Source organism: Macaca fascicularis, chromosome 7, assembly GCF_037993035.2.
Source record: "Macaca fascicularis isolate 582-1 chromosome 7, T2T-MFA8v1.1".
NCBI lineage: Eukaryota > Metazoa > Chordata > Mammalia > Primates > Cercopithecidae > Macaca > Macaca fascicularis.
Window position 1 is genome coordinate 51,860,051 of NC_088381.1, and position 16,164 is coordinate 51,876,214.

Consider the following 16,164-nt stretch of genomic DNA (forward strand, 5'->3'; position numbering starts at 1 on the left):
CAAAGAGTCACTGTGGGCCTTGGGTAGTAGGTGGAGCTGAGGGATCATGGCCCAAGATCAAGGGTTGATCCTTCCAACTTTGTTCAGTGATCCAGCTTTGATATTAGGCGACCAGGACAACCAGGCCAATCCGATAGGGGATGGTGTTTATAAAAAGGCCACTCACCTAGAGCCAGAAGCTCCAGACCAGCCACTACAACTCTGCTAATCTCAAGCACTTGCCTCTACAGGTACCTTTCTTGGGACCAGTTTCCAATCTCTGGGATCCCCAATTATAGAACTTGGAAGCTAGACAGAAAGATGGGGAGCCTGGGCTAGGTGTAGGGGGCCTGGGTTCCAGGTTTTGCTACTCAGCTCTTGACTTGTGTTTCCCCATTTTAAATGAGCAGTTTGGACTAAGCCATTTTTAAGGAGAGAGATGGGGAGGGCTTCCCCCTTAGCACAAGGGCAGCCCTGGCCCTGGCTGCAGCCCAACCTCAACCTCCAAGACTGTGAGAGGATGGGGACTCATCCCTGGAGGAGATGCCCTTCCTGGTATTGATAAAGAGTGCCCTGGGAAGGGGGCATCACAGGCTATTTGAATCAGCCCTGGGACCTTGGCTTCCTCAGTGTCACTGGGTAGGGGGAGCTCCCAGTCCCCTGGGTGTGTAGAAGGTATCAGCAGAAAGCCAGCACTGGCAGGGACCCTTTGGCACAATGCCCAGCATGCATGCTGTGCCAGGGGCTGACAAGGGTGCTGTCCTTGGCTTCCCCGTTTTGGGGTGGTCACTTGCCTCTACTCCAGCTCCAGAAGCAGAAACTAACTGAGAGGATGGGTGGAGGAGAGAGCCAGGGTTCAGGCTGGGAATCTTGAGGCTTCTTGCCAGTTCTCAGATTCTGTGATGCTCACAGGGTGAGCTCCGGGGGCACAGGACACATGGTAGATGAATCTTAGTCATTCTGGTATCCAGTTGGGAGCCAAGCACAGAACACACATCAGTGTTTATCAAATGACTGAGGAAATGAATGAATGAATGTCTCCATCTCAACCCTCAGCCTGGTCCCTCCTTCCTTTTTCCCTGTAGTTGGTACAGATGGCATTGTCCCAGTCTGTTCCCTTCTCGGCCACAGAGCTTCTCCTGGCCTCTGCCATCTTCTGCCTGGTATTCTGGGTGCTCAGGGGTTCGAGGCCTCGGGTCCCCAAAGGCCTGAAAAGTCCACCAGAGCCATGGGGCTGGCCCCTGCTCGGGCATGTGCTGACCCTGGGGAAGAACCCGCACCTGGCACTGTCAAGGATGAGCCAGCTCTATGGAGACGTGCTGCAGATCCGCATTGGCTCCACACCCGTGCTGGTGCTGAGCGGCCTGGATACCATCCGGCAGGCCCTGGTGCGGCAGGGCGACGATTTCAAGGGCTGGCCTGACCTCTACAGCTTCACCTTCATCACTGATGGCCAGAGCATGTCCTTCAGCCCAGACTCTGGACCGGTGTGGGCTGCCCGCCGGCGCCTGGCCCAGAACGCCCTCAACACCTTCTCCATCGCCTCTGACCCAGCCTCCTCATCCTCCTGCTACCTGGAGGAGCATGTGAGCAAGGAGGCTGAGGCCCTGATCAGCAGGTTGCAGGAGCTGATGGCAGGGCCTGGGCACTTCAACCCTTACAATCAAGTGGTGGTGTCGGTGGCCAACGTCATCGGTGCCATGTGCTTCGGACAGCACTTCCCCGAGAGCAGTGATGAGATGCTCAGCCTTGTGAAGAACAGTCATGAGTTCGTGGAGAGTGCCTCCTCCGGGAACCCCGTGGACTTCTTCCCTATCCTTTGCTACCTGCCCAACCCTGCCCTGCAGAGGTTCAAGGCCTTCAACCAGAGGTTCCGGCGGTTCCTGCAGAAAACAGTCCAGGAACACTATCAGGACTTTGACAAGGTGAGCCCGGGGGGCAGGTGGCGAGGGGCACCTTGCAGGGCCTGGGTACGCCCCTCCCTCCCAGCTCTAGCATGCTCACACAGCTGCTGTGTTGCCAAGGCCTAGGAAGGCTCTGGATACCTCAGACCAGCTGTGTGACCTAGAGTCAACTCTTCCCCTTCTCTGGGCCTCAGTTTCCTCATCCTTGAAGCCCCCTTCTCAGGGCTCCTCAAAGCCCCCAAGAAAAAAGTCCTGGAAATGGGGCCCTAGCAGAGCCCTGCAATGTGGGGGGCCGATGAGTGAGAAAGCTTTCATTCTGCAGAAACCTGAATCCCAACAGAGGCAAATCCTCAGTTCTGGTGCCACGTTGCTTCCCTGTGTTCACACTAACCTTTTCCTCCTTTGAAATTGGACCCCTGGGGTTATTGGGAAGAAGGGTCAATGGGGCATAAAATGACACTTTACGTCATACCCAGGGCTGCTACCAGCTCCTGCTGCGAGCTGCAGCCCCCTGCCTAGAGACCAAGTGGGAGGAGTAGCCCCCACGGACAGGCGAGGGGTGTGGAGCAATGTTCAGCCTTTGACCTTGGAAGTGCCAGGGGTACCTCTAAGCTTGTGCTCCCTCAGAACAGTGTCCAGGACATCACGGGTGCCCTGTTCAAGCACAGCAAGAAGGGGCCTAGAGCCAGCGGCAACCTCATCCCCCAGGAGAAGATTGTCAACCTTGTCAATGACATCTTCGGAGCAGGTAGGAGCCAGAACCCTGCCCCTCCATCCAACAATGCCTGCTGTTCACCCACAGTCTTGCCCAGTCCCTCAGTCCATCAAACAACCCGCCAACCCTACACCAGATGGTGCAACATACTGAGACATGCCCTAGGATCAGGGTTTGAGCCTTGGCTGTGCCACCAATTCCCAGTGGAGACACAGCAAAGTCCTTCTCCTCCCCTAGGCGTCAGTTTCCCCATCTGAACAATAAAGTGTTCTCTGGCCTGTAAGTCTAGGCCCCTGTAATTCTGGCAGCTAATTCTGAAACCTGTATCTCAAGTTTATGTTGAAAAGACCCAGCCTCTGTCCTCAGGAAACTCACGGGCTAGGGTGAGAGAAAGCTAATGCTGGGTACACGCGTAGTAGATAATTGGGAAATGATGGTTTCCTTGTTTCTGTCTTCCTTCCTTCCTCACCTTACCCTACACGGTCCAGGATTTGACACAATTGCAACAGCCATCTCCTGGAGCCTCATGTACCTTGTGACCAAGCCCGAGATACAGAGGAAGATCCAGAAGGAGCTGGGTACATGGGGGCCCCCAACCCTATGGCCAGGAGAAGCCTTGAGACCCAGTTTGTATGTTCAGTCTACAAACACCTGTTATGTGCCTACTGTGTGCAAGCCCTGGGAACACAGTAGTGCCTGCCCTTGCCTAGAAGATGTGGGAGGTTAGTGGGGTCGCAGACTTGTGAATAGACAGTCTTACATAGAGTGACATGGGATATAAGAGGGGACAATTCATGGGGCAGTTAGGGCAGCCCATGAGTTCTGCTTGTCCTCTGTGTTCTACAGATGCTGTGATTGGCAGGGGGCGGCGACCCCGGCTCTCTGACAGACCCCAGCTGCCCTACTAGGAGGCCTTCATCCTGGAGACCTTCCGACACTCCTCTTTCGTCCCCTTCACCATCCCCCATAGGTGAGGGCTGCTGGTTCTGCCCTCCCACCTCTGAAGTCCTTGCCATATTTCCTCTTCCTGGCTTCTCAGCCCTGGCCCTGGCTCAGCATCTCCTTCCCGACCTCATTCCACGCAGATCCCAGCCTCAGTCTGCCCCCATCCAGTCCAAACATAATCTAACCCCCAGCTCCCAGGAGAAAGTTCCACTTGTGATCTCAGCGCTCATTCCCTTCTGCTCATATTCCCTCCCTCCCAGTGCCCTCTGGGCCAGCCAGGTCGGCCTCAGCCTCACAAGCATGACCCTACTGAACCTTCTGCCTGGAATGCCTTCTAGTCTCTTCTCTGACCACCAGAATCCTACCCTTGCTCAAAGTCAATGCCGATGCGAGCTTCCTCTCCCCAGAAGCCTTTTGACTCATCCAGCTGGCACAGCTTCACTCCTGATGTCTTATAGGACTTACAGCCATCAGCACTTGGTCATGCCCCGGAATTTTAACAATGTCAAGAGAGTTAGTGAGCATTTACGTCTGCCCAAATGTTGTTCCAGTTATTCCTAGAGTAAGAGGCCTGAATCCCCAGCCAGGCTAGAAACTCCCCAGGGCTGGCCCAGGCTGCCTGCCGCTTTTTTTTTCTTTTTTAATAGAAAATAGAAAAACATTTATCTGAAATTGCCTGTTTCTTGGCTCCAGAGAACAGCCAAGTGCACAGCCAGACACAAAGAGAAGTTTAGTAAATACTTGCTGAAGTTAAAGAACAGGAGGCAAGGAAGAGGGAGGATGACTCTACCCCTTCCCTGTTCCTCCCCTCTCCTCCCAGTGTAGGGATGGAGATGGCAGTGGGCAGGCTATCAGGATGGGGTGGAGGTAGGAACAACACACACCCCAGCTTTCCAGCCCTGAGTCTCACAGTGCCCTCTTCCCTCAGCACAACAAGGGACACAACACTGAACGGCTTCTACATCCCCAGGGAATGCTGTGTCTTCATAAACCAGTGGCAGGTCAACCACGACCCGTGAGTACACACCCCTCACAGAAAAATGTGTGCAGGTTCAGCAGTCAGGAAGGCTGTTCGTCCCCGCTAGGAACCATTTATATAATGAAAGGAGGGAACCTCAGTTGCTATATAGTCTGCTGTAAGTGACAATATTTACAAAGGTTTCACAAACTTTAGTGCACAGGAATCAACCAGGATGGCCAGGCGCGGTGGCTCATGCCTGTAATCCCAGCACTTTGGGAGGCCGAGGCACACAGATCACTTGAGGTCAGGAGTTCGAGACCAGCCTGTCTCTACTGAAAATAAAAAAAAAAGAAAAAGATTAGCCGGACATGGTGGTGTGCCTATAATCCCAGCTACTCCAGAGACTGAGGCAGGAGAATCGCTTGAACTCTGGAAGCAGAGGTTGCAGTGAGCCGAGATCGTGCCATGGCACTCCAGCCTGGGTGACAGAGTGAGACCCTGCTTCAAAAAAAAAAAAAAAAAAAATCAACCAAGATGTTTGTAACAGCTGATGGTTCCCCTAGGATTCTACTGTGGTGTCTAAGGGGAGGTGCCTCAGGCGATTCTGATGTGAATGGCCCAGAGACCTCTCTTTGGAAAGCCTCACTTTGGTGTATGGGTAGGGGGACCATATAATTTACCATCTACACTGGGACACTTGAGTGTGAAAACGCTATCAATGTTTATGCTAGTCATCATTACTCCAAAACAATAAACATAAGCCAGGACATACTGTTGAGGCCCTTTGGGAGGCATATTTTCAGTAGGATGAAGAGATGTATGTTTTTCTTTCTTTCTTTCTTTCCTTTCTTTCTTTCTTTCTTTTTCTTTTTTGCTTTTTTTTTTTTTTTTTTTGCTTTTTTTTTAACTTTAATTTTTAAATAGAGGCAAGGTCTCCATATGTTGTCCAGGCTGGTTTTGAACTCCTGGGCTCAAGGGATCTTCCTGCCTCAGCCTCCCAAAGTACTAGGGTTACAGATGTGAGCCACCAAAACCAGCCTGTTTTTTCTTCTTTAAATTCCTTTTAGATAAAGCATTATTTAAAGTAAATTAATATTAAAAGGCACTATCTTTAAGGCTGGTCATTTTAGAGAGAGCTTTGTAAAAGAAATAAGCATCAGGCCAGGTGTGGTGACTCATGCCTGTAACCCCAGCACTTTGGGAGTCCAAGGAAGGTGGATCGCTTGAGCTCATGAGTCTGAGATCCCTGAAACCCCGTCTCTGCAAAAAAAAAAAAAAGAAAGAAAGAAAGAAAAAAACAAAAACACAAAAATTAGCCGGATGTGGTGCCAGTAGTCCCAGCTACACGGGAGGCTCAGGTGGGAGGATTGGCTTGAGCTGGGGAGGCAGAGACTGCAGTGACCTAAGATGGCACCACTGTACTCCAGCCTGGGTTATAGGAGCCAGAGTTTGTCTAAAAACAAAAAAGAAAGAAAGAAAAAGGAAAAAAGAAATAAGCATCAAAGTTCAGTTTGGTTCCTTCCCACTTACCCTTCATTGCTTTCAACATGTCCTCACACTTGTGATCTCAACAGAAGTCCCTTCCCCAGGGCCCTCCTCCCAGGGCCTCCCCAGCCCTGAAGTCCTATCTCCTCTGTTCCTCTTGCAGGCAGCTGTGGGGGGACCCCTCTGAGTTCCGGCCGGAGCGGTTCCTCACCGCCGAAGGCACCACCATTAACAAGCCCTTGAGTGAGAAGATAATGCTGTTTGGCCTGGGCAAGCGCCGGTGCATCGGGGAGGTCCTGGGCAAGTGGGAGGTCTTCCTCTTCCTGGCCATCCTGCTACAGCAACTGGAGTTCAGCGTGCCGCCGGGCGTGAAAGTCGACCTGACTCCCATCTACGGGCTGACCATGAAGCACGCCCGCTGTGAACACTTCCAGGCGCGGCTGCGCTTCTCCATCAAGTGAAGAAGACGCCACCATGCTGAGGCCAGGGAGCGAGTGGGGGCCAACCACGGGGACTCAGCCCTTGTTTCTCCTCCTTTCTTTTTTAAAAAATAGCAGCTTTAGCCAAGTGCAGGGCCTGTAATCCCAGCATTTTGGGAGGCCAAGGTTGGAGGATCATTTGAGCCCAGGAGTTGGAAGGCAGCCTGGGCAACATAGTGGGACCCTGTCTCTATTAAAAAAAAAAAAAAAATTAGTCAAGAGCCTGAGTGACATAGCAACACCATGTCTCAAAAAATATATGTGTGTGTGTGTGTGTGTGTGTGTGTGTGTGTATAATTCTTATACCATATAATTCACCTTCTTTTTTTTTTTTTTTTTTCCGAGACAGAATCTCACTCTGTCATCCAGGCTGGAGTACAGTGGCGTGATCTCAGCTCACTGCAACCTCCACCTCCCAGGTTCAAGTGATCCTCCCACTTCAGCCTCCCGAGTACCTGGGATTACAAGCATGAGCCACTATGCCTGGCTGATTTTTGTAGTTTTAGTAGAGATGGGGTTTCACCATGTTGGCCAGGGTGGTCTCGAACTCCTGACTCCAAGTTATCCACCTGCCTTGGCTTCCCAAAGTCCTGGGATTACAGGTGTGAGCCACCACATCCAGCCTAATTCACATTCTTAAAGTGTCAAATGACTTCTAGTGTAGAATTGTGCAACCATCACCAGAATTAATTTTAATGTTGTTATTATTTTTGAGATGGAGTCTCGCTCTGTTGCCAGGCTAGAGTGCAGTGGCGCAATCTCGGCTCACTGCAACCTCCACCTCCCATGTTCAAGCGATTCTCCTGCCTCAGCCTCCCAAGTAGCTGGGACTACAGGTGTGTGCCACCATGGCCAGCTAATTTTTGTATTTTTAGTAGAGATGAGGTTTCACCATGTTGGCCAGGATGGTCTCCATCTCTTGACCTCGTGATCCACCCGCCTCAGTCTCCCAAAGTGCTGGGATTAACAGGAGTGAACCACCGTGCCCAGCCTTTTTTTTTTTTTTTTTTTTGAGACGGAGTCTTCCTCTGTCTCCTAGGTGACAAGTGATCTGCCCGCCTCGACCTCTCTCAAAGTGCTGGAATTACAGGTGTGAGCCACTGCGCCTGGCCCACAATTAATTTTAGAACATTTTCATCACCCCTAAAAGAAACCCTGCACCCCTTAGCAGTCCCTCCACATTTCCCCCTAGCCTTCCTCCCCTGCCTCAACAGCCCTGGCAACTACTAATCTACTTTCTGTGTCTATGGATTTGCCTTCTCTAAACATTTCATATAAATGGAATTACACAATGAGTGGTCTTTTGTTACTGTCTTCTTTCACCTAGCACAATGTTTTCAAGGCTCATGTGTGTTGTGGCGTGTGTCAGTAAGCCCTTGGTGCTTGAGTCCTGAGACCAGGTCTAGGTCTGTGCTCTCTTCAGTCATTGATAGGCACCTCCTTCACTCCTCTCTCTTCTCTCCCTTCATGTTGTTTGACCAAAGTTTTTGAACAATTGAAGGGAACAAGGAGAAAGGGATCCAGTCTCAGGGGCCAAACCCAGTTGGGTGGATGGGGATCCCCCCGTCCCATTCTCAAAAGGCAGAACGCATGACTTCTCACAAGGCCTTGATTTCTTCGTTCACAGACCAGGGGCGGATAAGCTTCCCAGAAGTGCTTGGGTTATTTGAAAAAGGCCCAGGTCTCATCAAAGGACACTATCAAGAAACTGAAAGGAGGCCAGGCACAGTGGCTCACGCCTATAATCCCAGCATTTTGGGAGGCCAAGGCGGTTGGATCACTTGAGGTCAGGAGTTTGAGACCAGCCTGGACAACATAGTGAAACCTCATCTCTACCAAATATGCAAAAACTAGCTGAATATAGTGGCTAGCCTCAGCTGCTTAGGAGACTGTAATCCCAGGTGCTCACGAGGCTGTAATCCCAGCTACTCAGGAGGCTGAGGCATGAGAATCACTTGAACTCAGGAAGCGGGGGTTGCAGTGAGCCAAGATCCTGCCATTGCACTCCAGCCTGGGCTACAGAGTGAGACTCTGTCTCAGAAAACAACAACAACAACAACAACAACAACAACAAAAACTGAAAAGACAACCACAGAATGAGAGAAAATATTTGCAAAACATATAGCTGTTAAAGCATTTATATATAGAATATATAAAGAACTCCTGGCCGGGCACAATGGCTCACCCTTGTAATTCCAGCACTTTGGGAGGCCAAGGCGGGTGAATCATCTGAGGTCAGGAGTTTGAGACCAGCCTGGCCAACATGGTGAAATCCTGTCTCTACTAAAAATACAAAAATTAGTCAGGCATGGTGGCGGGTATCTGTAATCCCAGCTACTCAGGAGGCTGAGACAGGAAAAGCACTTGAACCCGGGGGCAGAGAGTGCAGTGAGCCATGATCACGCCATTGCACTCCAGCCTGGGCGACAAGAGTGAAACTCCATCTCAAATAAATAAATAAATATATACATATATATATTTATATAATATATATAAAAATCTCCTACAACTCAACCACAAAAAAGCAACTCAATTAAAAAATGGGCAAAGGACTTGAATAGATGTTTATGTAAAGAAGATATATTGATTGTATCCCTGTATCAAGATATCCCAGATACCTCGTAAATATATATACCTACTATGTACCCACAAAAATTTAATTTGAAATTTTTACAAAAGAAAATACACAGTCCGGGCATGGCAGTGCTTACCTGTAGTCCCAGTTACTAGGGAGGCTGAGGTGGGAGGATGGCTTGAGCCCAGGAGTTGGAGGCTGCAATGAGCTGTGATCATACCACGGCACTCCAGCCTGGGCAAAAATGAGACTTTGTTCCTGGAAAAAAAAAAAAAAAAAAGAGTATATATATACACACACACTATCATCAACAAGCATATGAAAAGATGTTCAGCATCATTAGGGAAGTGTAAATCAGGCTGGGCACGGTGGCTTATACTTTAATCCCAGCATTTTGGAAGGCTGAGGCAGACGGATCACTTAAGGTCAGGAGTTAGAAACCAGCCTGGCCAACGTAGTGAAGCCCCATCTCTACTAAAAATACTAAAATTAGCTTGGCATGGCGGCGTGCACCTGTAGTCCCAGCTATTCGGGAGGCTGAGGCAGGAAAATCACTTGAACCAGAGGCGCAGAAGTTGCAGTGAGCCAAGATTGTGCCACTGCACTTCATTCTGGGCAACAGAGCGAGACTCCATCTCAAAAAAAGAAAAGAAGTGTAAATCAAAACCACAATGAGATACTACCTCATACCAATTAAGATGGCTATTAAAAAGAAAAAACTAGTAAGTGTTGGTGTGGATTTAGAGAAATTGTAACCCTTGTGCATTGCTGATGGGAGTGTAAAACGGTGCAGCCACTGTGGAGAATGCTTTGACAGGGCCTTAAAATTTAAACATAGAGTTACTACTTGGTTACCATGGCTCACACTTGCAATCTCAGCAGGAAAATCGCTTGATCCCAGGAGTTTGAGACCAGCCTGAGCTGCATGGCAAGACCCCCATGTCTACAAAAAATACAAAAAAATAGGCAGATATGGTGGTGCACACCTGTGGTCCCAGCTACTCCAGAGGCTGAGGCAGAAGAATCACCTTAGCCTGGGAATTTGAGGCTGCAGTGAACTGTGATTGCACCTCTGCACTCCAGCCTGGGCAATGGAGTGAGACTGTGTTTCAAAAAAAGAAATGGGTAAATGATAAATTTTATGTATATTTTAACCAAAAATTTTTAAAAAGGTCACCATGCCTAGCCACAGAAAATACAATAAATTGTGTGTGATAAAAAGAGATGAGCTGGCTGGGTGCAGTGGCTCACGCCTATAATCCCAGCACTTTGGGAGGCCAAGGCGGGTGGATCACATAAGGTCAAGAGTTTGAGAACAGCCCAGCCAACATAGTGAAACCCTGTCTCTACTAAAAATACAAAAATTAGCCGGGTGCGGGCCCGGCGTGGTGGCTCATGCCTATAATCCCAGCACTTTGGGAGGCCGAGGCGGGCAGATCATCTGAGGTCAGAAGTTCGAGACCAGCTTGGCCAACATGGTGAAACGCCGACTCTACTAAAAATACAAAAATTAGCTGGGCATAGTGGCACATGCCTATAATCCCGCCTACTCGGGAAGCTGAGGCAGGAGAATCCGGGAGGCAGAGGTTGAGGTGAGCCAAGATCACGACATTGTACTCCAGCCTGGGCAACAGAGTGAAACTCTGTCTCAAAAAAAAAATCAGCCAGATGTGATGGCACACACCTGTATTCCCAGCTACTCGGGAGGCAGAGGCAGGAGAATTGCTTGAATCTGGGAGCCAGAGGTTGCAGTGAGCTGAGATCATACCACTGCACTCCAGCCTGGGTGACAGAGGAAGTCTCCATCTTAAAAGAAAAAAAAAAAAAAGATGAGCTATCAAAGTCACAAAAAGACATGGAAGAACTTTAAACGCATGTTGCTAAGTGAAAGAAGCCAATCTGAAAAGGCTACATGCTTTATGATTCCAACTTTAGGCCATTCTGAAACAGGTAAAACTATAAAAACAGTAAAAAGATCAGAGGTTGCCAGGAGTTCAGGACATGGGAGTGAGGGATGAATAAAAGGAGCACAGAGGGCCGGGCGCAGTGGCTCACACCTGTAATCCCAGCACCTTGGGAGGCCAAGGCAGGCGAATCACCTGAGGTCAGGAGTTCAAGACCAGCCTGGCCAGCATAGAGAAACCCTGTCTCTACTGAAAATACAAAATTAGCCGGACGTGGTGGCACATGACTATAATCCCAGCTACTTCGGAGGCTGAGGCAGGAGAATCACTTGAACCTAGGAGGCAGAGGTTGCAGTGAGCTGAGATTGTGCCATTGCATTCCAGCCTGGGCAACAAGAGCGAGATTCCATCTTAAAAAAAAAAAAGAGAAGCAAAGAGTTTAGGGCAGTGAAATTTCTCTCTATGATACTGTAATGATGGATAAATGTCATTACACATTTGTCAAAAACCATAGAATGTACAACACCAAGAGTGAACCTTCGTGGATACAAAAATACAGTTAGATACAATGAATAAGCTCTAGTATTTGATAGCACAACGGAATGACTACAGTCAGCAATGATTTGCAGCACATTTTGGGATAACTGAGGGAGTACAATTGGAATGTTTGTAACACAAGGAAAAAATTAATGCTTGAGGTGATGGACACCCGATTTACCCTACTGTGATTATTACACATTGTATTGCTGCATTAAAATCTCTCATATGCCCCATAAATATATTCACCTACTATGTACCCATAAAAATTAAAAATATAAGGTGGGCATGGTGACTCACACCTGTAATCCCAGCACTTTGGGAGTCCGAGGCAGGCAGATCACCTGAGGTCAGGAGTCCGAGACCAGCCTGGCCAACATGGTGAAACCCTGTCTCTACCAGAAAAACACAAAAGTCAGCTGGGTGTGGTGGCAGTTACCTGTAACCCCAGCTACTCCAGAGGCTGAGGCAGGAGAATTGCTTGAATCCGGGAGGTGGAGGTTGCAGTGAGCCAAGATCGTGCCACTGCACTCCAGTCTGGGAGACACAATAAGACTCCGTCTCAAAAAATAAAAATTAAAATTAAATTTAAAAAAATATAGGCCGGGTGAGGTGGCTCATGCCTGTAATCCCAGCACTTTGGGAGGCCGAGGAGGGCGGATCACCTGAGGTCGGGAGCTTGAGACCAGCCTGACCAACATGGAGAAACCCCATCTCTACTAAAAATACAAAACTAGCTGGGCATGGTGGCACATGCCTGTCATCCTAGCTACTCGGAAGGCTGAGGCAGGAGAATCGCTTGAACCTGGGAGGCGGAGGTTGAGGTGAGCCGAGATCACGCCATTACACTCCAGCCTGGGCAACAAGGGCAAAACTCCGTCTCAAATATACACACACACACACACACACACACACACACATATATATACACACACACACACACACACATATTTTTTGAGACAGGGTCTTGCTCTATCGCCCAGGCTGGAGTGCAGTGGCACCATCTTGGCTCACTGCAGCCTCAACCTCCCAGGCTCAGTGGATTCTCCCACCTTGGGACAACATATGCAGGCCACCATGCTTGGCTGATTTTTCTGATTTTTGTAGAGATGGGGTTTTGCCATGTTGCCCAGACTGGTCTCGAACTCCTGATCTCAAGCAATCCACCTGCTTCAGCCTCCCAAAGTGCTGGAATTACAGGCATGAGCCACTGTGCCAAGCCAAAAAAATTTTTAAGAGCAAATCCTGGCCGGGCACAGTGGCTCATGCCTGTAATCCTGGCCCTTTGGGAGGCCAAGGTGGGTGGATCACTTGAGGTCAGGAGTTCGAGACCAGCCTGGCCAACATGGTGAAACCTCATCTCTACTAAAAATACAAAAATTAGTCAGGAGTGGTGGTGCACACCTGTAATCCCAGCTACTGGGGAGCCTAAGGCAGGAGAATCAAACGAACCCAGGAGGCGGAGGTTGCAGTGAGCTGAGATTGCGCCACTCCACTCCAGCCTGGGCAACAGAGGGAGACTCTGTCTCAAAAAAAAAAAAAAAAAAAAAAAGCCCGGGGCCAGTGGCTCACGCCTGTAATCCCAGCACTTTGGGAGACCGAGGTGGGTGGATCACAAGGTCAGGAGTTCAAGACCAGCTTGGCCAATATGGTGAAACCCCATCTCTACTAAAAATACAAAAAATTAGCTGGGTGTGGTGGCAGGTGCCTGTAATCCCAGCTACTCAGGAAGCTGAGGCAGAAAATTGCTTGAATCTGGGAGGCAGAGGTTGCAGTGAGCCGAGATTGCGCCACTGCACTCTAGCCTGGTGACGGAGCAAGACTCCATCTCAGAAAAAAAAAAAAAAAAAAGAGTGAATCCTAATGTAAATTATGTAAACTATGGGTCTTAATTAAAAATCTATCAATATTGGTTTGTCAATTGTAACATATATACCCTCTAATGCAAGATATTCATAATAGGAGGAACTGGGTATATGGGAACTCTCCGTACTTTCCACTAATTTTTCTGTACCCTAAAACTCTTTTTTTTTTTTTTTTTTTTTTTTTTTTGAGACAGTTTTTCACTCTATTGCCCAGGCTGGAGTACAGTAGTACGATCTCAGCTCACTGCAACCTCCGCCTCCCAGGTTCAAGTGATCCCCCTGCCTCAGCTCCCCTAGTAGCTGGGATTACAGGCATGCGCCACCACGCCCGGCTAATTTTTGTATTTTTAGTAGAAACGGGGTTTCACCATGTTGGCCAGGCTAGTCTTGAACTCCCGGCCTCAGGTGATCCATCTGCCTCGGCCTCCCAAAGTGCTGGGATTACAGGTGTTAGCCACCACTCCCGGCTGCTAAAACTCCTTTTTAAAAAACTCCTTTGAGAGGCCGAGGCAGGCAGATCATGAGGTCAGGAGTTTGAGACCAGCCTGGCCAACATAGTGAAATCCTGTCTCTACTAAAAATACAAAAATTAGCCGGGTGTGGTGGCACATGCCTGTAGTCCCAGCTACTCGGGAGGCTGAGGCAGGAGAATTGCTTGAACCCAGTAGGCAGAGGTTGCAGTGAGCCGAGACCACACCGTTGCACTCCAGCCTGGGCAACAGAGTGAGACTCCGTCTAAAAAAAAAAAAGGCTCCTATTAATTGTTTTTTTAAGTGCAAGCCTTCCCCTTACTCTGCACCCAGCCAGGGCTGGGTGCATTGTGTACACCCATAGACAGAGCCCCTATTTCTACTCTGCTGCTTGCTAATTTCACCCCCAGTGCTTGCTCCTACAAAATGAGGCAGACTTGGATTAGTTGCTCTCATAAGAGCCCTGGGTTATAAGTGCACTATGAATCTGCTGTGTTCTTTACAAAATGAGAGGGCTGTTCATTGTGTTTTATCTCCTATGTATGAGCCAGGCCCCTCCCCACTGAAAAATAGAGACAGGAAGACAGAGCTTGTAGACGCTGAGATTTGGGCATCTCCCCTCACCACCCACACACATCTGAACTGACTGTCTGTCTGCCTCCTCCTCAGTCTCCTTAGTTTCCTTTTCTTTTTCTTTTTCTCTTTTGTAGACAGAGTTTCGCTCTTTTCTCCCAGGCTGGAGTGCAATGGCGCAATCTTGGCCCACTGCAACCTCTGCCTACCTACCAGGTTCAAGAGATTCTCCTGCTTCAGCTTCCCAAGTAGCTGGGATTACAGGCACCCACCACCATGCCCAGCTAATTTTTGTATTTTTAGTAGAGACACGGTTTCACCATGTTGGCCAGGCTGGTCTCGAACTCCTGACCTCAGGTGATCCACCCGCCTCAGCCTCCCAAAGTGCTGGGATTATAGGCATGAGCCACCACACCCAGCCAGTCCCCTTAGTTTCTGAAGACACAGCTGTATTCTTGGAGGGAACACCTGGCTATAGAGCAACTCCAGGGTACCTCCTAGGTGTGGGAGATAAAGGGAAAAAAAATGATGGTGGAATACTCAGAGTCCAGGAATGAGGTAGAAGGGAAATGACACAGAAAAGAATGGCTGTGCCCACCCATCTATCATGACCCCCTGTGCTATGGTTTGAATGTGTCCCCAAAAGTTCACATGTTGGAAACTTGGTCCCCAGTGCATTAGTGTTGAGAGATGGGACCTTCAGGAGGTGATTGGGTCATAGGGCTCTGTCCTCATGAATGAGCTAATCCATTCATGGATTAAGGGATTAACAGGTTATCAAAGGAGTGGGTTAGTTATCATGAGAGTGGGTCTCTTGTGAGCCCTTCACCATGTGATGCCTTGAGTTACCTTAGGACTCTGAAGAGAGTCACCAGCAGCAAGAAGTCCCTCACCAGATGTGGCCCCCCAACCTTGGATTTCCCAGCCTTCAGAACCATAAGCCAAATAAACCTCTGTACTTTATAAATTATCCATTCTGTAGTATTCAGTTATAGCAACAGAAAATTGACTTAGACACCCTGTTGTCTGGAATAGACTACCCAGCCACACGGGCAGTGGAATGAATCTCTACAAAGCAAACCCTCTTTTCCCATTGTCTTTTTTATAACTGTATTAGAGATGTGCTCTGCAGAAGAAATATCCACTAGTAATTCAAGTTGAAAATTTAGTAAGAAGGTAGTTCAAATGGTGACCAACTCCAGGGTGTCGTAGTCCTAGGAGTGAGTTTATAGGGCTTTGACCCTCCTAGCACCCTTTTCCAAGGAGCCCTCTTTATGTCACCATGCACATGCCTGCTGGACCTTAATTGCTACCACTTTTTCACAAAGACTAATAGAGCTTGGCTGCAATGCCATCCTTGACCAACAGGAGCTGCTGTCTAATATATGCCAAAAAGTTCCTTTAGTTCATTTTTGCTGTCTTTATTATTAATCAAAGCTCAGCTGTATCTGTCCTACAAATTATTATTCTCTACGGTGGAATAATAATGAACCAGATCTTCATTTCTTTCTGTCTTTTTTTTTTTTTTTTTGAGATGTTGTCTCGCTCTGTCACCCAAGCTGGAGTACAGTGGCACAATCTCAGCTCACTGCAACCTCCGCCTCCCGGGTTCATCCTGTGCCCAGCCTGGATGAACTCTTTAGAAATGAAGATCTGAGACTGGACATGGTGGCTCACACCTGAAATCCCATAACTTTGGGAGGCCAAGGTGGGAGGATCACCTGAGGCCAGGAGTTCAAAACCAGCCTGGCCAACGTGGCAAAACCCCACCT

General features: G+C 48.8%; 1 protein-coding gene and 1 long non-coding RNA gene across 2 annotated transcripts; one reads left to right on the forward strand and one right to left on the reverse strand.

Moving 5' to 3' along the window:
• Positions 1 to 1,068: 1,068 nt before the first annotated feature.
• CYP1A2 (cytochrome P450 family 1 subfamily A member 2) lies at positions 1,069 to 6,679 on the forward strand. Its single transcript, XM_015453085.4, is given in 6 exon segments — positions 1,069 to 1,904; positions 2,511 to 2,631; positions 3,087 to 3,176; positions 3,445 to 3,568; positions 4,472 to 4,558; positions 6,153 to 6,679. Coding segments are annotated over 6 exon segments (1,551 nt in total). The 5' UTR covers positions 1,069 to 1,073; the 3' UTR covers positions 6,451 to 6,679.
• Positions 6,505 to 10,851, reverse strand: LOC135971849 (uncharacterized). The gene is made up of 3 exons (XR_010588167.2): positions 10,728 to 10,851; positions 9,180 to 9,301; positions 6,505 to 6,658 (listed from the first exon to the last, which is right to left on the reverse strand). It is a non-coding gene; the product is annotated as an uncharacterized lncRNA (long non-coding RNA).
• Between the last annotated feature and the right edge of the window lie 5,313 nt (positions 10,852 to 16,164).